Source organism: Mercenaria mercenaria, chromosome 4, assembly GCF_021730395.1.
Source record: "Mercenaria mercenaria strain notata chromosome 4, MADL_Memer_1, whole genome shotgun sequence".
Lineage (NCBI taxonomy): Eukaryota > Metazoa > Mollusca > Bivalvia > Venerida > Veneridae > Mercenaria > Mercenaria mercenaria.
Window position 1 is genome coordinate 76207021 of NC_069364.1, and position 20090 is coordinate 76227110.

At 35.9% G+C, this 20090-nt stretch overlaps 1 protein-coding gene across 3 annotated transcripts in view; it reads left to right on the forward strand.

The window, feature by feature from the left end:
- Positions 1–19144, forward strand: part of LOC123552179 (protein CIP2A homolog) — a 42018-nt gene extending 22874 nt beyond the window's left edge. For all 3 annotated transcript variants that reach the window (XM_045341628.2, XM_045341629.2, XM_045341630.2), the window contains exons 13-22: positions 3745–3863; positions 4751–4985; positions 5356–5418; positions 6845–6955; positions 7832–7965; positions 8444–8506; positions 11503–11616; positions 12152–12234; positions 14909–15048; positions 15454–19144. In XM_045341628.2, coding sequence (XP_045197563.2) covers positions 3745–3863; positions 4751–4985; positions 5356–5418; positions 6845–6955; positions 7832–7965; positions 8444–8506; positions 11503–11616; positions 12152–12234; positions 14909–15048; positions 15454–15627 — 1236 coding nt within the window. In that variant the 3' untranslated portion in view covers positions 15628–19144. The remainder of the gene's footprint in view (positions 1–3744; positions 3864–4750; positions 4986–5355; positions 5419–6844; positions 6956–7831; positions 7966–8443; positions 8507–11502; positions 11617–12151; positions 12235–14908; positions 15049–15453) is intronic.
- The last annotated feature ends 946 nt before the right edge of the window (positions 19145–20090 follow it).

The window sequence follows — 20090 nt, forward strand, 5'->3', positions numbered from 1 at the left end:
TTTCATGGGATCTGTATGAAAGTTGGTCTGAATGTTCATCTTGATGATATCCAGATCAATTTCGAAAGTGGGTCAAGTGCCGTCAAAAACTAGGTCAGTAGGTCAAATAATAGAAAAACCTTGTGACCTCTCTAAAGGCCATATTTTTCATGGGATCTATATGAAAGTTGTTCTGAATGTTCATCTTGATGATATCTAGGTCAAGTTCGAAACAGGGTTACGTGCTGTCAAAAACTAGGTCAGTAGGTCTAAAAATAGAAAAACCTTGTGACCTCTCTAGAGGCCATACTTGTGAATGGATCTCCATAAAAATTGGTCAGAATGTTCACCTTGATGATATCTAGGTCAAGTTTGAAACTGGGTCACGTGCCTTAAAAAACTAGGTCAGTAGGTCAAATAATAAAAAAAACGTGACCTCTCTAGAGGCCATACTTTTCATGGGATCTGTATGAAAGTTGGTCTGAATGTTCATCTTGATGATATCTAGGTCAAGTTTGAAACTGGGTCAGTTGCAAACTAAAACTAGGTCAGTAGGTCTAAAATTATTAAAATCTTTTGACCTCTCTAGAGGCCATATTTTTCAATGGATCTTCATGAAAATTGATCTGAGTGTTCACCTTGATGATATCTAGGTCAGTTTTGAAACTGGGTCATGTGCGGTCAAAAACTAGGCCAGTAGGTATAAAAATAGAAAAACCTTGTGACCTCTCTAGAGGCCGTATTTTTTCATGAGATCTTCATGAAAATTAGTGAGAATGTTCACCTTGATGATATCTAGGTAAAATTCAAAACAGGGTCACGTACCTTCGAAAACTAGGTCAATAGGTCAAATAATAGAAAAACCTTGTGACCTCTCTAGAGACCATATTTTTCAATGGATCTTCTTGAAAATTGGTCAGAATTTTTATCTTGATAATATCTAGGTCAAGTTCAAAACTGGGTCACATGAGCTCAAAAACTAGGTCACTATGTCAAATAATAGAAAAAACGATGTCATACTCAAAACTGGGTCATGTGGGAAGAGGTGAGCGATTCAGGACCATCATTGTCCTCTTGTTCTACCAGCCCATTTGTCCACTGCAGTGGTGTATGGAAAATTGATGACCTCTGGGCCTTTGATTGCTATCTGCAGAAGAGAGTTCAGTGTACAGTCCTTCATACGATTCCTTATGTCAGTTTTGATTCTCTTCAGTGCTGAGAAGCCCCTTTTACAATCTGAAATAAGATGCAATCTGTGTTACATATGTCAAATATGTATTAAGCTAGTAATGAAGGAATCTCACGTTGGTGTATAAATTAGACAAAAAAAGTTATGATGATTTCATTTTAACCTATATTTCAAAGCTGTCGACTCTTATTAATATTTGAAGATGTATGTAATATCTGCCAACTACTACCTAAAAAAGTGATTAGAAATGTAGTCAATGTCATGTGTTTTTACCAGCAGTAGAGGTTGGGATAATGAGACCAACAGATGCCAGTTTGGCCAGGTTGGGAAGTGTTTCTGAAAGAGGCCCTGCTACTGTCTCCATGATCTTGCTGGCTGGTTCTTGCACAAGTTTCTGGTCATTGCGGACAGTGTTCTTCAACAACTGGAATTCGGACTGTACATCAGCTTGGCAATTTAATGATGACTGGAATCGGACAGACAGCATCTGTAAAAAAAGTCATTTAAATTATAACTACATTCTGCGCATTAGTTTTATAAATTATTTTCTCTTTAGTATCTTAAAGACCCACCACGACCTAGTGACCTACTTTTTTGTCCACAAAAACTTCATGAAAATCATTCTTATGATGTACCACTATACAAAAAGTTTTAAGGTGAACATTTTAAGCTCTTACTTAATTCTTGTATATCTAATATTTTTCATGCAAATCGTGCATAATTACCATCATGGAAATATAAAAGAATACAGTTGTTTTTTTTGGTGCTTCTTAAAAACCTGCTTTGTGGCTTGTCACATTAGTATCTACAAATTCAATTTATTATACAACACTCTTTACAGTGACATTAAAATAGACTGGAAGTGCCTTTTTTTTTTTTTTTTTTTTTTTTATTTCTTGGAAGTGCATATCTTACTTCCTGCTATGATACAACACTGAAAGACTTGTTAATGTGAAATGAACATTACCTGAATCTCACCTTTCCCATACTCAGCAAACTCTTCACTGTCTTCTGGCCATAGCTGTGGACTGAATACAGAGAATGCCTCTAACTCCGCGATATTTGGAAACCTCTTCTCAAGATTTTGTACAATAGAGTCGAAGAAAGGGTTGTACACCTAAAACAGAGTAAAGCAATATTAAATTACACCTTTTTTATCCCATCAGTGAACCTCTTCAGTACAACAGCCACTGTATAACAAATTTATTTAACATTTACCTAAAACTGTTTGCTTTAAAAATGTTGCAATGTTGCCTTAAAAGGGCAGATTTTACGCCCCAACAAAAGTCCAGCATAGGTCCCTCAACACCCTGAAAAAAGCACAATATATTTCATCACTATCAACTTACATTCTTCATGAAATGCTCAGTCTCTCTGTCTGTGGGGGGATGGAACTTGAATGGCTAATCACTTACATTGTTCTCCTTCCGGAGCTTCTTGAAATAGTTCATGTTTAACAATGTCCCACCCTCTGATTTACGTTTATTTCCAGGCATCATCAATAATTAAGTAATAGATCCACAATATTTCAAAGTTTTCTCTACAAGTTCTATTTTGAAAGTGACGGCAGAAAACATTAATTCTGACATTGTCTTTTCGATATTCCATCCCAGAAAACACATTTCATACATGTGAAAAACATTAAGATTGCGCCGATAATTGTTCAAAAGTTGCACAATTTTTGACTTAGTACCTTCCATTGTCTTTCCTTGATTGCGAAAAACTTTCGGACGATAATTGTTGAATCATCTGTCATTATATTCTAATGACATAAATAATCTTAAAACTTACGAAAACATTCACTTTCATGTACACATCACAAGATACCGCTTGTCAAAGGATTTAAAGGTGGAGCTACGATGAAATTAATGTCACACGTTCAGCATAGAGCTGTCATTGGTTAATTGGTTATCTTAACCGACATCGCTTTACATAAACTATCGGGTGAGCACGTGGCAGCCTTTCGAATACACTATCGGATTAATCAGGGTGTTTAAATGGGACACGTTTATGACATGTCGCTTTGGCAATTAAGGGATGACGGAGGAAATAAGGGATGTCGAATATACAACTCAAAGTCTGAAGGCATGTCGCACGCGACAGGCGATAATAGCCTGGCTAGAACCCTGAGTTGAAAATAATCATTGACAGTTTGTTTGTTTTTTCTGCACTACTACATGTAAGACATGTCTATCTCTCTCTCCGAGTTTCTTTTGTTTCTTTCTACAAACATAATATTTCTTAAAATCCATACAGTATGTTGCAATGACTTCTGCAATATATAGAACAAATGCCCTTTTAGTTATAATTTGTTTTGAACCTTCAGATATATACTGTTGGAAAATTCTTGAATGTTTTTGTTAAAGGGAGATAATATGGTTTTGATATATGCCATACAAAAAATTGTGCTGCAGCTTGTAATTTTTGTCCCATTTGATAGATCTTATTTTCAGCAAGTTACACACTTAAAAAATATCTGTCTTCATTGTTTTTTGTTCATTTTGTTTTTGAGCTAGACTTATTTATAATTCTGAGTTTTATTGATATGAACTTAATCTGAACTCTGTTTATAATAGGAGACAAAAGTAGTGCCTTTCCTTGCCTGTGGATTATGTAGCACCAACCGTGAAAGAGTACAGGATACATTGAATTTGATACAAATGTGCAGCAAACTTGAGGGCTTTCCAGTAATGATGTAAGTTATTAGGCTGTGTTTGACATTCATTATTTGAGACAGAATTATCGTACTGTAGGTATAGCCTCTGTGACCTGCATAAACTGATTTAATTACAATTCTGCATTATATTATTTCTTCAGAGTAGCATTGCATAGAGATACATCAATTAATTTTGAAGAAATAAAGTCATGAAAATGATATTTTAGTCATTCAGTTAGCAATGAAAATGTTTTACTGATATGAATTTTGTGAATGAAGTTTTAGATATTTACCCCCCCCCCCCCCCCCCCCCGAAGAAGAGTGAGTATATTGCTCTGCACCTGTCGGTCACATCTGCCAGTTAGTAGTAGAGTGAACAGTTTCCACCTAATAACTTGAGAATCTCTTAACCCAGAACCTTCAAACTTGGTAGCATGATTGGGCTAATATAAAGAAGATGAACCCTTCAGATTTTTGGATTAGTAGGTCTAAGATCAAGGTCACAGTGGCCTGAACCTTGAAAAAAGTGTCCATTCGATAACTGGAGAAAAACTGGACCCAGTATCTTCAAACTTGATTGCATTATTGGGCTTATTTAAGAGATGACTCCTATTATTTTTGGAGTTAGTAGGTCAAGTGATCATGGGACTGAAAACGGGACAAGCCATCTTGAGGAGCATGTGTTGTGTTGTGCAAACAGCTCTTGTTTAATACCTTTGCTTGGTACCTTTGTCGACATTGAATTATTTGCTTTTATCTAGAAATTCACGAGAGGCCATTCCAGTGATTTGCAGGTAGTCAGTAGAGTATCCACACTGAATAAAATATTGCCCATGCCAGGTAAAGAATAGTGTCTTGCCTATACATTTAGTTAAATGATTGAAATATGTCAACCTTTCTTTATACTCAAAAGAAATTTATTTCAGACTTGGTGATGTACTAGCCAGTCAGAATACTGCAAGAATGAAAAAACAAAAGGTCCCATTAACGTATGACTCTCCACACAGATACCCAAATAAGCGGATACATTTAGAAGATAAAGAAAACATACCTGTGATGTACATGAAAGAAAATGTGTCTTGTAAAAATACTAGTGTCTCAGATAACTCGGATGCAGAGTCCATCCACTCTCTGATTGAAAAAATGAATACTGGACTTGGTGTAAGTGTTTAAATAAGATTATCAAATGTTTTGATTTTTTCTTAGAAGTTATATATTATTTATTAGCGGGGTAATGATATATACAAAACTGTCAATGGATATCAAATTTTTCTGTCCACTTAGAATGCATAACGGATTAAATGTATTTTGACTATATCCAGTAGTTCCCTCAACCATTGATGTTTATCGAACATCTCCATAGTGGCATATTTTTGCCTTTATGAAACCAGCAATAAGTTTTCTCTCTCTTTATACTTTATGAAAACTAGTTTTGGGAAGAGGGTAGGGACTATGTAGAGATAACTTTTATTTGAAATTTTTATCTGTCTTATTTATGCTGTTAATTGTTTATTATATGTGTCTATTACAGTTGAAGGATTGTAAAGAGTCGGAGATTGTTGCAGTTTATGAGAGGTCGTTACAAGCAATGCAAGTGTGTACATTGTTAAGTTGATCTTCATTGTCTTAATGTAAATATATTAGCCCTGTGGTTGGTAATATGGTGCCTTTGAAACTTTGGAGTTTGATAAAGAATCTACATATAATTGTTTTGGAAAAATAAAGTTACCGGTAACATTTATAATAGGAACAAAAACTTTATGGTTCCTTTTAAGCAGATTAAGTTGAAACTTATTTGGAAACAAGTCTGTAACTACATGACTCTGCTTCCTCGCTTATTGTTTAATTTACTGGTAGTATGGCTCATAAATGATGCAACTATGTGTGGTATGTAAATTTAATGACTGTTTCAGCTGTTGAAGTATGCTATAGCATGCTTTATAAAGTTTAGATAACTTGTAGTTATGTCAGAAGATGGTAGCCTTGTAACAGTTATATTTTATTAAACCCAAGAAAGTGCTTTTAATGTTTTTGATTGTTCAGTAAAACAAATATTTATGTGGAAAGTCCATGCACATTTCCATTAAAACGCTGAAATCTGACGTCACATTGATGTATTATTTGGTGCCATACAGGCACCTTGAAAGAGTGCTACTACATTTGATCTACCACCCTCATGAAATTCCGCAGGTATACAACCTCATCATATTGTTTCGATATGTTACAGATACAAATGAAAAATAAATGATACATATGTCAGTATCAAAGCAGAAATGTGACATATATATGTATGGTAGTATTACATGTTGTTGTGTACAATTATCAAAGTAGCAGTAGGTGACCATTGATATGTGAATGCTTGGTTGAAAATGACCAGTATGATGTTAAATGCATGCCTTCTGAAGGTTAGATTAGTTCAGTTTTCAGATAAAAGTTCTTGTATGTGTCTTTCGGTGATTGATAAAACTTTCAGTGGTTATTGCCCTGGGAATTTAGCTGCTTTGTTTGCATAGGTGAATCACAGAATGAGGTTTTGCTCTGCAGCTGTGTGAAAGTATCACTTACATGCTAAGCTTAGTTTGTATAGGTGAATGAGGTTTTGCTCTGCAGCTGTGTGAAAGTATCACTTACATGCTAAGCTTAGTTTGTATAGGTGAATGAGGTTTTGCTCTGCAGCTGTGTGAAAGTATCACTTACATGCTAAGCTTAGTTTGTATAGGTGAATGAGGTTTTGTTCTGCAGCTGTGTGAAAGTATCACTTACATGCTAAGCTTAGTTTGCACTTACTTTCAACACCAGCATCATTGCAACCATATTACAAGTCTATCAGTAGCCCATATTAATGGCTTAGATGATATTAGATGGACTAACAAATTCAGCTCTTTGATTGTATTTTATTTTCAGTTTCCTGGTAGTATAATTTTAAGACAAATAATTTGCTAGTATATATGAAGTTTCCTAAATGAGTAAAGAATAGATAGACATATCTTAAACCCTATAATATATTTCTGCAAATCCAGACAAAAGAACAACACTTGCAAGATTTACTAGATGCAAAAACATTGTCGCTAACCCAAGCTGATAGAATGCTGTCTCAGTATAGGGCCAGGAAAGGACAGGATGAAGCTGAGGTAAGAAAACTGTTCAATAGACTTTGTTAAAAACACTGGTTATATGATTTGGGTATGGCATTTAGTTTTGGGACATGTTGTCACCAGACTTGATATATTGCAAGCTTTTGTGGAGACCTAGCTTGGTATGTTACGTTAGGGTCATAGTCAAGGTCACTGTTACAAAAGGGTCATAGTCAAGGTCACTGTTACAAAAGGGTCATAGTCAAGGTCACTGTTACAAAAAAAAGAAACAGTTTCTATTCCATAACAGTTACTTTAGTTTAGATGAAAATATTGAAACGACATTTCCCCTAAAGGTAGTTTATAGAAGAATCAAGGTTTGGCCAGAACGGTCAAGGTCAACATTACTAAAGTTTGATATATACTTAGCAAGCTTATATAAAAACAGTTTCCGGCCAGTAACATTTGTTCAGACTGACATACATTTTCACCAGGCATACTTTGTGAATAGCAAGCTGACTTGAACACTTGCCTTGAGATTGTAAAAAGAAATTAAGGCCGCTAAGGTAAAGGTCAAATGTTGTAACCTCATTTCATAGCATTGTCATGTTTCATGTTTGTTTAAAGGAAATTTGCTTGCACGAGTAACTCATCAGCCAAAGTTTTACTGAATAATAAAACTTGCTTATTCATTTGAATCCCTCTTTGCAGAAATATAAGCAACAGAATGAATAGAAATGTTTTGTGAAAGACATTATTACATTTTAAGGCTCAAAAGCAGATTTGACTTGCTCATTTCCTTTTGTACATTGACAAAAACATGTAAAGACATCTCTCATTGCCAGCAGTTGTAAAGCAGTAATTTTATATTATACATTTGAAATTTGTGAGTTAGATATTTACTCTTTACAAATACATGACCTTGTGTTACAGTGTAATCGGTTTCGGAGTCTGCTCATCCAAGCGGAGAAGAAATGTAAAAGTTTGGAGGGCGACACCTCAGACATGAGAAGCAAACTGGAAAGATGTTCAAAGGAGATAGAGGATTTACACACTGAAAATCAAAAGTAATATACTTTATACATTTATACTCACCTGTAAATAGTCATTAAAATCATGCATGTGGTCACAAAAAAATTCAAGAGTGCTTGATAAATTTTGAGTAATAAGCTTCAGTTTTACATATCACAGAATGTTCTGAACAAGACAGGGAAAACTTACATATGCTATCACATATATAGTTTACCAATATGCCTTACACACTACACAGTGATGCTGGTAATATAGACATACAAGACAGATTTTCAGTTCCTGAACTTACTTATGCCGTGAAAGGCCAGTTAATTAGAATGTATTGATTTATGCATTGGTAATGTTCTATGGAAAATACTGGAATACAGGAGAATTGAGAATGTTTTAACAATGTCTTACTGTATTTCAGGTTACTACAGGTAGCTGACAATTCAGACTGTTTTAACATCCTGGTATGTCAAATTACAACAAGTACCTGACAAGATGTTTTATCAATGTTTTCCTGTATTTTAGATTACGTCAGGTAGCACAGATGCATCAGCAGCTTACAACAGCCCATACAGAACTCACTGAAAAGTAAGACTTTAGTCCTTCATTCTCCCTATTTCAGATACATTTGTATTTTGAAGTATGGAGTTGTAATAATTAAGAAATGTGTTTTTATCCTTCAAGATCAAGTTTTAACTGAAACTTACCTTTAAGACACTTTCTTCTGACTTTGTGGAAGTAAGCTTTGCACTTTTAGTTTGACAATATGAATTATGTGGAGAGATGTCTTACCTGAGCATCCTTGTCAGCAACTTTGTTGAAGTTTTGATGTTCTTCCACTTATCTCAGTTATTATTTGATTGTTGGATTTGCTTCAGACATAAAATAGTTGTTCCTTGCAGCATACGACAAAATGGCAATAACTATTACTCCAATTCTTTTGTATTATGTCTCTTGTTTTAACTCACCTGAGCACAAAATGCTTCAGGTGAGCCATTTTGATCTCTCACCATCTGTCATCTGTCTCATTTCTCTTTTCTTCACTTTTCTTCAGATGATATCTCCTCTGAAACTACTGGTCAGCCTTGCACCATCCACACTTGGTCAGTAGCATTCTTGCAAGGTCCTCTATGAAGTTTATTAAAATATTTCAGCTTTGTCCTTTTAGAGGCTGCCAGAGCTAAAATTAGAGAAAAGGTTTAAATGATTTCTTCTCATGAATCACTGGACAGGTCATCGTCAAATTTGGTCAGAGCATCTTTTTTGTTCAAGTGAGGGTTCATGGCCCCTAGAGCTAAATATAGACAAACCTGTTAACAGTTCCTTCTCATGAACTGCTTGGTGGATCTTCATCAAACTTGGTCTGTAACATCATTGAATGATCCTCTCCAAGTTTTTCTCAAAAAGGTGCTTGGCCCCTTTTAGGGGCACTAGAGCTAAATATAGAAATATCTTTAGGTGACTTTCTCTCATGAACTGCTTCGTGGATCTTCAGTTAACTTTGTCTGTAGCAAGGTCCTCTCCAATTTTCTTTTTTTTTTTTTTTCGAAATGAGGGCACTTGGACCCTTTTAGGGGGTGCTAGAGATAGAAATAGAATTACTTTTAAACAATTTCTTTACATGATTGATCTTCATCAAACTTGATCTGTAGCATCATTTTAAAGTCCTCTCCCAAATCTGTTCTAATGGGGCAACTTTGCCTCCTTTTTTGGGCCGCTCACTAGAGCTAAGAACAGAAATACCTTGTAACAACTTTTTCTGATGAGCTGCTTGATGGATCTTTATTGTACCCCCCGACAACAAAGTTGTAAGGGGGGTTATACTGGTTTCAGGTTGTCTGTCTGTCTGTCCGTCCGTCTGGTCGTCTGTCCGTAGACGCAGTCTTGTGCGCACCATCTCTCCTTATCCCCTTGACAGAATTTAATGAAACTTCACACAAGTGATCAGTACCAACAGTAGTTGTGCATGGGGCATGTTAGGTTCTTTTAGAAGAAAAATTTGCAGAGTTATGGGACTTTGTTTTTTTGTTACTATACTATATACATAGACAGTCTTGTGCGCACCATCTCTCCTAATCCCCTTGACACAATTTAATGAAACTTCACACAAGTGATCAGTACCAACAGTAGTTGTGCATGGGGCATGTTAGGTTCTTTTAGAAAAAAAATTTGCAGAGTTATGGGACTTTGTTTTTTTGTTACTATACTATATACATAGACACAATCTTGTGCGCACCATCTCTCCTCATTCCCTTGACACAGTTTAATGAAACTTCACACAAGTGATCAGTAACAACAGTAGTTGTGCATGGGGCATGTTAGGTTCTTTCAGAAAAAAAATTTGCAGAGTTATGGGACTTTGTTTTTTTGTTACTATACTATATACATAGATACAATCTTGTGCGCACCATCTCTCCTCATCCCCTTGACACAATTTAATGAAACTTCACACAAGTTATCAGTAACAACAGTAGTTGTGCATGGGGCATGTTAGGTTCTTTCAGCGACAAAAATTGCAGAGTTATGGAACTTTGTTTCTTGTTAACATACTATGTACATACAGTCTGCATATGCAATCTTGTGCGAGCCTAATCTACCAAACCCTTGCACACAATTTAATGAAACTTCACACAAGTGATCAGTACCAACCCTAGTTGTGCATGGTGCATGTTACATTCTTTTAGATAAATATTCTGCATAGTTATGGGACTTTGTTTTTTGTTACTACACTGTATACATACAGTCTATATACATACAGTCCACATAATTATGCAGTCTTGTGTGTGTCAGATTGCAATGTACTGTGTCAGTGCATGCGGGGGGTACATTCATCACCTTTAGTGATAGCTCTAGTTCAGATTAGTCTATAACATCATTGTAAAGTCTGCTAAACTTGCCGCTAGATATAAATATAGAAATACCTTTAAACGATTTATTCTCGTTAAAGACTTGATGGATGTTGTCCAAATTGTAGCATCATTGTAAGGTCCTTTTCCAAACTTGTTCAGATGAGGATAATTGGCCCCCTTTTAGGGGCCACTAGAGCTAAGTATAGAAATACCTTTAAACAACTTCTTTTGAACCAAGGGATGCATATAACTGGTATAAAGAGACCTCACAAAACACCCTCAGCCTGCTCAGTTGGTCTGTGTAATTTTTTTCCACCCAATTTTAAAGACCTAAGAAGCATATAGTCTTTTTGTCATCTATCACACAAATGTGTGTAATCAACTACTATTGCCTCTGGAACTTTCAACACCTAAGTCCTTGGGCCTAATAAGGTTCCCTTGGCGATATATCACCATTTTATGTTGATTGGCTGTAAAACCCAACTCACTTCCAAAGTTGCACACCCTTAAGCCTGTTCAAGCTCTGAAACTCAAGTGAGTGATCAAGGGCTATCATAGTCCTCTTGTTTACTTAGATTTTCAGGTTTAATTTTTGATGCACTTCCACTTTGTCTCTATTACTGGTATCTAGATGTTTGCAGTACCATTATGTAGTATTAATTTTCTTTAATTTCTGCCGGAGTAATAGTACAGAGTTTTGTGCCAAATTAACCAATGTGTTAACTTTTGATACAGGTATGAGAGTGGACAGAAGGCACTGCTTACATTAAGACAGGAACACCAGTCTCTCTCTGAGATGCATGAAATGTTACAGAAACATAACACAAATCTTAAACACCAATTTGACAAGTAAGTGACACAAATTAGAGTGTGTAACACTGACACAGTCCCAAGTTTAATTATGAAGTGCAAATAAAAAGTAAGTTGGGTGTTAAAAATACAGAAAAACTGTTTAAAGAGATACTCAAGAACTTTTTAAAGACATTGATCCAAGATTTATCTATACTAGAAAGAGGCTTTTTAATAGAATTATATATATCTTTGATAGCTGTTATATGACTGTATGTGAAATTGCAAAAATATGTGACAAAAATGTCTTCAATGATAATCTTTACATGAAACTTCAATTATCTTACATTACCCATAGTAAAAATGAATAACATTTAATAATATGAAAAGTGAAATATCCTATTTATTGCAATTTTCATGTGTTTTAGTGACCTGGCAGAAGCGGGTCATGTAAGCAAAATAATGAAAATTGCTAACTTGGATAATCAATGTAAGAAATATCGGATCTATTTTAAAGAAGTATGTCAATGAAATATAAGAAATATATTGTCTCCTGAAAAGATATAAAAATGAATATTGCATAATTTTCTTTTAGTACAATGGAACAGTTGACAACCTTGCAAGACGAGAGAAGAAAAGTTATGACACAACTCAAAACTGCTGAGACCAAACTGGAAGGTAAGAAATTGATTCAAGTACACTGTCAAATAAGACAGAGTGGCGTGCGCAAGAACTTGGTCCTTGGGTCTAAAGTCAAGCTCACAATTAGAGGTCAAATGATACAAGAATGAGAACTTTGTCCGGAGCATTTCTTCTTCATGCATGGAAGGATGTTGATGTAACATGGCACAAATGCTCACCACCATGAGTCAGATACAAGAATGACTTTGTCTGGAGCGTTTCTTCTTCATGCATGAGGGATATTGATGTTTCTTGGCACAATTGTTCAACATCATGAGACGGAGTGTCATGCGCAAGAACCAGGTCCCTGGTTTAGAATTACTTCCCTTTGTTGTTACTATAAATAGCTTGTATTGTAACTTTTTAGCTCACCTGTCACAAAGTGACAAGGTGAGCTTTTGTGATCGCGTGGTGTCCATCCGTGCATGCGTCCGTCCGTGCATCTGTAAACTTTTGCTTGTGACCTTTCTAGAGGTCACATTTTTCATGGGATCTTTATGAAAATTGGTCAGAATGTTCATCTTGATGATATCTAGGTCAAGTTCGAAACTGGGTCATGTGCCTTCAAAAACTAGGTCAGTAGGTCTAAAAATAGAAAAACCTTGTGACCTCTCTAGAGGCCATATATTTCACAAGATCTTCATGAAAATTGGTCAGAATGTTCACCTTGATGATATCTAGGTCAAGTTCGAAACTGGGTCACGTGCCGTCAAAAACTAGGTCAGTAGGTCTAAAAATAGAAAAACTTTGTGACTTCTCTAGAGGCCATATATTTCACAAGATCTTCATGAAAATTGGTCAGAACGTTCATCTTGATGATATCTAGGTCAGGTTCGAAACTGGGTCACGTGCCGTCAAAAACTAGGTCAGTAGGTCAAATAATAGAAAAACCTTGTGACCTCTCTAAAGGCCATAATTTTCATGGGATCTGTATGAAAGTTGGTCTGAATGTTCATCTTGATGATATCTAGGTCACGTTCGAAACTGGGTCAGGTGCGGTCAAAAACTAGGTCAGTAGGTCTAAAAATAGAAAAACCTTGTGACCTCTCTAGAGGCCATATATTTCATGAGATCTTCATGAAAATTGGTCAGAATGTTCACCTTGATGATATCTAGGTCAAGTTCGAAAGTGGGTCACGTGCCTTCAAAAACTAGGTCAGTAGGTCAAATAATAGAAAAACCTTGTGACCTCTCTAGAGGCCATATTTTTCATGGGATCTGTATGAAAGTTGGTCTGAATGTTCATCTTGATGATATCTAGATCAGTTTCAAAAGTGGGTCATGTGCCTTCAAAAACTAGGTCAGTAGGTCAAATAATAGAAAAACCTTGTGACCTCTCTAAAGGCCATAATTTTCATGGGATCTGTATGAAAGTTGGTCTGAATGTTCATCTTGATGATATCTAGGTCAAGTTCGAAACAGGGTCATGTGCGGTCAAAAACTAGGTCAGTAGGTCTAAAAATAGAAAAACCTTGTGACCTCTCTAGAGGCCATACTTGTGAATGGATCTCCATAAAAATTGGTCAGAATGTTCACCTTGATGATATCTAGGTCAAGTTTGAAACTGGGTCACGTGCCTTAAAAAACTAGGTCAGTAGGTCAAATAATAAAAAAACCTTGTGACCTCTCTAGAGGCCATACTTTTCATGGGATCTGTATGAAAGTTGGTCTGAATGTTCATCTTGATGATATCTAGGTCAAGTTTGAAACTGGGTCAATCGTGGTCAAAAACTAGGTCAATAGGTCTAAAATTATTAAAATCTTTTGACCTCTCTAGAGGCAATATTTTCAATGGATCTTCATGAAAATTGATCTGAATGTTTACCTTGATGATATCTAGGTCAGTTTCGAAACTGGGTCACGTGCGGTCAAAAACTAGGCCAGTAGGTATAAAAATAGAAAAACCTTGTGACCTCTCTAGAGGCCATGAAAAAACGACGTCATACTCAAAACTGGGTCATGTGGGAAGAGGTGAGTGATTCAGGACCATCATGGTCCTCTTGTTTATTACTGGTCATAGGGAAAAATCAAGACCACTTTAAATGTTACATCCAGTTTTGAGGTGTATTTTGACTCGTCTCGACCCGGCAAGAATTTTTGTGTGGACTTGGAATATTTTTTTTTAAGATTTACTTCCCTTTGTTGTTACTACCGGTATAAATAACTTTTATTGTAACTTTTGTTTATAATCGCCCAGGCGGGGTTATGTTCTCTGTGACGATTTGATAAAAGACATTGTGTCTGAAATCATTCGTCCTCCACCTCTGATAATTCATGTGGGGAAGTTGGCAGTTACTTGCGGAGAACTGGTTTGTACTGTTATTGAATGCAGGAACACTGTTAAGGTTAACTGCCCGCCGTTACATGACTGAAATACTGCTAAAAACCAGCGTTAAACCAAAAAGAATTGACCATAGGGAAAAACCAAGACCACTTTTCTGTGGTACAACATAGATGTTACTTTCAAATTTTAGGTGTATTTTAAGGTATCTCTACCTGGTAAGGAGTTTCTTGTGGACTTAGAAAAACAAAAGAATTCAAAGTCGCGTGCAACTCCAAGTCCTTTTGACAGCTGGAGGGCTTGACATGTTGCCTGTGGGCATCTAGTTTATTCAGAATACTTCCGTCATATGGGTTCGAAAAATATTTCTGACATCCACTTTCTGTTTAGATACAAAGAAAGCATCACTGAAATGGGAATATGATTACAAGAAGTCGGAAGAGGAAAGGGAGGTTATGGAGACCTCCATAGAAACACTGCGGAGCTCCATGGCAAAATCTGAAGCCAAGAAGAAACAGCTGCAAGACCAGGTTTGCTATATTAACACATTTTCACTGATTATTAAGTAGAATGTTATGTGTCGCACAGGGTGGAACTGAACTTACTTACCATGCCTGAGATTTTTCAACACTGGTCCTGATGTCTAGCTTTTAGCTGCCAAAATTTCATTAAATAACTCTTTTGAAAAAGAATATTTCAGGCTTCAGAAAGAAAGTGTTCTGGTTATTAAGTTAAACAAAAAAAGGTTGAGAGTTTGCTTTAGTGAGTCAGGGTGCTTGAGATATCCATGATTAAACTAGCAGTTTTCTACTGTACTTGTATAGCAAAATTTTGCCATACAGACAGTATATTTAGATGTATTGAGCCACTGGTTAAGATTATACACAATATTGTTTACATCTGGTCTTACCTCACATGTCTTATATCTTTTACAGGTATCACAGCTTGAGTTTGCTTGTAATCAACATGAACAAACAATTGCTAATTATGAGACAGAAATCAACGATCTGAAAAGTGAAATTGCAAAACATCGACAAATCACGGCCCTGATTAACAGTCTCAGTAGTGGCAATGCATCAGACACTAGTGGTGCGCCTAATGCGCCTTAAATATACAGGACTGGATAGTGTGTTTTTACTAATGACATTATCAAAGCATTTAAATTTTGACTGCAAGTGCTGAAAATTCTGTTTATTCTGTCAGCCCTAGTGATTGAACAAGATTTCACCAAGGTCACAAACATACACAGAAAACCTGCATCACTGACAAGATTGGCATCTTTGTGCACTGTATCACCTGTGATAACTAACTGAAAATATAATCCTGACTGAAACAGGGCTTGACAAACCCACTCAGCTGCTTGTAAATGCAAGTAAAAATTAGCTCCAAGTGAGCTAGCTAAAAAATTTCAGCTCAGAGATGTTTATATGCTGTTACGGATCTCTGAGCTGAAACGAATCCCATACTGAAACCTAACCAGGAATCGTGCCAGAAGTCTGTCACGCTATAATTTCATCAAATGAAATGCAATGGACTCACCTTTTACTTTAAAATATTTCTAATCCATTTTTCTTTTGATCTGGCATAAAATAATCAATGCAACATAATTTGAACAAAAGTTATACACACAAGTTTCAAATGGGTACCCCTGTCTGCAATATTTTGTCTGCCATGGCAGTTGTCACCTGATCAGGGTACTCTTCATTTTGAAAACCAATAGGCGGAATAGAATCGTTATTTATTGACCTTTTCTGAGAAATTAAACCTTCTAAGGTATATTTTTATGAATTTTATAAAAAATGGTTATGTTTAAGATTAAATTAAATTCGTAAGTAGGTAAAAGTTTGATCTTGATCTTCAAAAATAACCACGTGCTCTGAACTGTTGCATGACGTCATCAGTTTCTCAAGAGAGACTGTGCGAGATGTTTCGGTTTGATACTGGTTAGATAACCAAATGGGGTTTCGCCATAACTTAATGGACGCGACCATCCGAAAATAAAAACAGTGTCAGTTTAGTTATGGTAGCCAGAACTACAAGTGAGCGGGACCTGCTATAGTGTGCATCCTAAAGAACAGTGTGATTTTTGACTTAAAATCCAATAATTCTGATCAATTGAAAATGAAGGATGATTTAATGTTCACAGATCTTAAATATGTCCTGTTCATGACTGTACTGCATTATTATCAGATAAGCTAGAAACCAGATAAGGGACCTCCATGGCCAAGTGGTTGAGGTCACTGACTTTGAATCACTTGCTTCTCACCGATGTTGGTTCGAGCCTCACTCAGGGCATTGAATTCTGCATGTGAGGGAGTCATTCAGCTGACTTACAGAAGGTCTTTGGTTCTACCCAGGTGCCCGCTCGTGATGAAATAATGCACAGAGGGGTACCTGGCGTCTTTCTCCACTACGAAAAGCTGGAATGTTGCCATGTGACCCATAATTGTGTCGGTGGGATGTTAAACCCAACCAAAAATGTAAGAAGACCAGACTTTAAGATACTTGATAAAAATCATTCTTCCTCAGTGAACCCTGCAAGTACAAATAAAATACAAAATAAAGAAGTACAAATTGCAACAGGACAAGTGACAATTCTAGACAACTTGTCCTGCAGGAAGACTTGCTTACAAAGAATTTGTCGAGCCCTGTGAGATTATTGTTTATTCTGAAGTTAGACTTTGATATTAGAACTGTATTTTTCATGTTTGCTGCATGTATACTGTAGACTACTTGTATTTTAATGAAAATTTGCTTAAGTGTAGATGTTTTACAAGAAAAGACTAATTTGTCAGTAGTATATGTTACTAAGAAACTAACAAGTTACAGTCAAACTTCGTTAACTCAAACTCGGATAATTCATACACCACCCTTCTCTCAGACTCGTTGTCAGTTCCCGGAAAAATCCCTGAAAAATGAATTTTTTCGATCACTCGAACAAATTTGCTGGTCCCGTCAAGTTCGAGTTAAAGAAGTTCAACTGTATGTGAAATTCGGTGTCAAGCAGTCTAAAGTGAGTGTATATCAAAATCCCCTTGATCAAAATCCCCTCCACTGAAAAGTGACTGGGTGTTACAAAATCCCCTTCTTACTTTCGCAGGGGGTATCATAATCCCCTCTGTGATTAACATTATAGATATATAGATATCAGTGCTCCAAATTATATTATGTTTGCTAAAGGCATTGTATTTACGTGCTTAATGCAATATAGTTGTATTTGAACTTAATGAAATAAGTAAAATTCACAGAGGGGATTATGATACCCCCTGCAAAAGTATGAAGGGGATTTTGTAACACCCTGTCGTTTTTCAGTGTTGGGGATTTTGATCAAGGGGATTTTGATTGTCTCCCGTCAAAAGTCTATGTCTATAATTTCAGACAAAGAACACTGATGTATATGGATACTGAAACTGACTTATTTATTTTGAGCTTTAAACTTTCTTACCTGTTGCATTTCATATAAAATGTATAGATAGTGTGTAGAACAGTTCATTTAATCTAGATGTTATTCTCAACAAAAAACTTACTAACCTTTCTTCCTTCTCTCAACTTTCTCTCAGATCTTACTTTTGTCTTCATTTATCTTCATGCACACTTCATAATTTGTTGGGAATTAATACATTTATTTTTATATTATCTATGTTTAGAAGTGGAACAATCTTGTTTGGAAATACATGTAAAAAAAAGCTTTTGAAATGAAATATCTTTTCATAAAAACACAAATAGCTGTACAAGATCTTCTGTGACCCTGTGGTGTGAAATGACACAGTAATCATAAAATATACATTCACAACAGAACATGTTTGATGCTGTGTTTAAAAGAATTACCATTAGCCTGCTAGCAGCAAGTGATTCTGCCTTTGCAACCAGTGTAGACCAAGATCATGCAGCCTCATACATGCCATATTTTCAGACGGTCAGTAAGGGAGATTTGCCTCAACAGGGCTTTTTTTAAGGGAGATTTGGGTAAAAATAAGGGAGACTTTTATTCGCTCATTTTTACGCGCTAAATAGCCATTTTCATGAAAAAATATCAAGTTTTCTATATTTAATTGATGAGGGGAGCCAACAGTTGTGTAAAGAATGCATGATTATTACTTACAGCACTTTAATTAATCAAAGGAAATTCAGAATTTCATAAAAGATTGAACCAGGAACTTTGTTTTTGCTTTATGTGTTGATGCTTCTGCATCTGGAGAGAGTGATCTTTTTGACATGTTTAAGCATACAATACTCAAAAGATTGCAGACATATCGTGTCCAAACAGTCTTTTAAGGGCAGTCATTTCTTTTCAGAAATGAAACTGCTGAAACAAAAATGAAAGTCGTTCTATTGCTGGATTGTCCATATTCGTTATTCAGTCAGTAAATTTTCAGTAAACTCGCCTTCGAATAATAAATGATATTGCCCAAATGGAATGATGGACGAGTCCATTTTAGAAATTTAGCAGGGTAAGGGTTAATGAATATCCTTGCCAAAAAGATATGTTGAAGGACTGATCCAGTTCCATATTTTTTGTTAGCTTATTTACTGTTAGGATTTGCAATCTTATTTTGATTATATATAAATGTTAACTTATTGTCATATAACACTGCTCTTAGTAATCAAACTTGTGTTTTTAATCAATGTCTGCGTTGTTCTTTTTATTGCCTCTAAATAGTGGAATATAGAATTGTAGGAGTTTGATCCCCGGCCGCGTCATACCAAAGACGTAAAAAATGGTAATGGCAGCTTCCTCGCTTGGCGCTCAGCATTAAGAGGATAGTGCTAGGATTGGTCAGCCCAGTGTCGGTATAATGTGACTGGGTGGGGTATCATGCTACATGTCAACAGCGTGTTATTCCAGTGAGGCAGTACTATAAAGTTGGGCATTGTGCTCACTGCTACAAGTAGACACCATCGTTTAAATGACTGAAAAATTATTGAAAAAGACGTTAAACCCGAACACACACACACGCGCACGCACATAGAATTGTAGGGTATTTGTGTCTCTATTAAAGATTCCTTGTCTATAGCATCCAAAATATTTCAAAAGCATCAAAATAATTTGGTATAAATATTGGATCATAATTATGACCATTTTTATTGCACTTATTTATTAATAAGACTAAACATTTTTTTTTATCCCAGGATCAAAATCACACTATAGGATCAAAGGTTTATAGCATCCATTTTATGTCTAGCGTCCAAAACTATGTTGCCAGTCAAAGGTGAATAAATGTTTACATTAACACAACTTTGTGTCCCAGTTAATGCAAGTCCAAAGCTCCAGTGTGTTACTTGATTGTAAAGGTTTATTGGGTCTTTTTGTGATTGCAATCATTGGTCATAACTAAATCAGTCACTGTCCGTGGACAGATTGTAAAATAACCTTGCATAAACGTTCACTTTAACCTGATCACTTTCATACAAGACCCAGGTTCAGATGTCTTGGTGTTGGGGTGGGGCTGACTTTCTGTCTGGAATGTAACTTTGCCATTGATCGATTTGAACAATACAACGCCAAAGCCTGATGGTATTATATAAAACCACTTCAGGGTAAATCCCAGATCATAAAGTGATTTTGAAAATA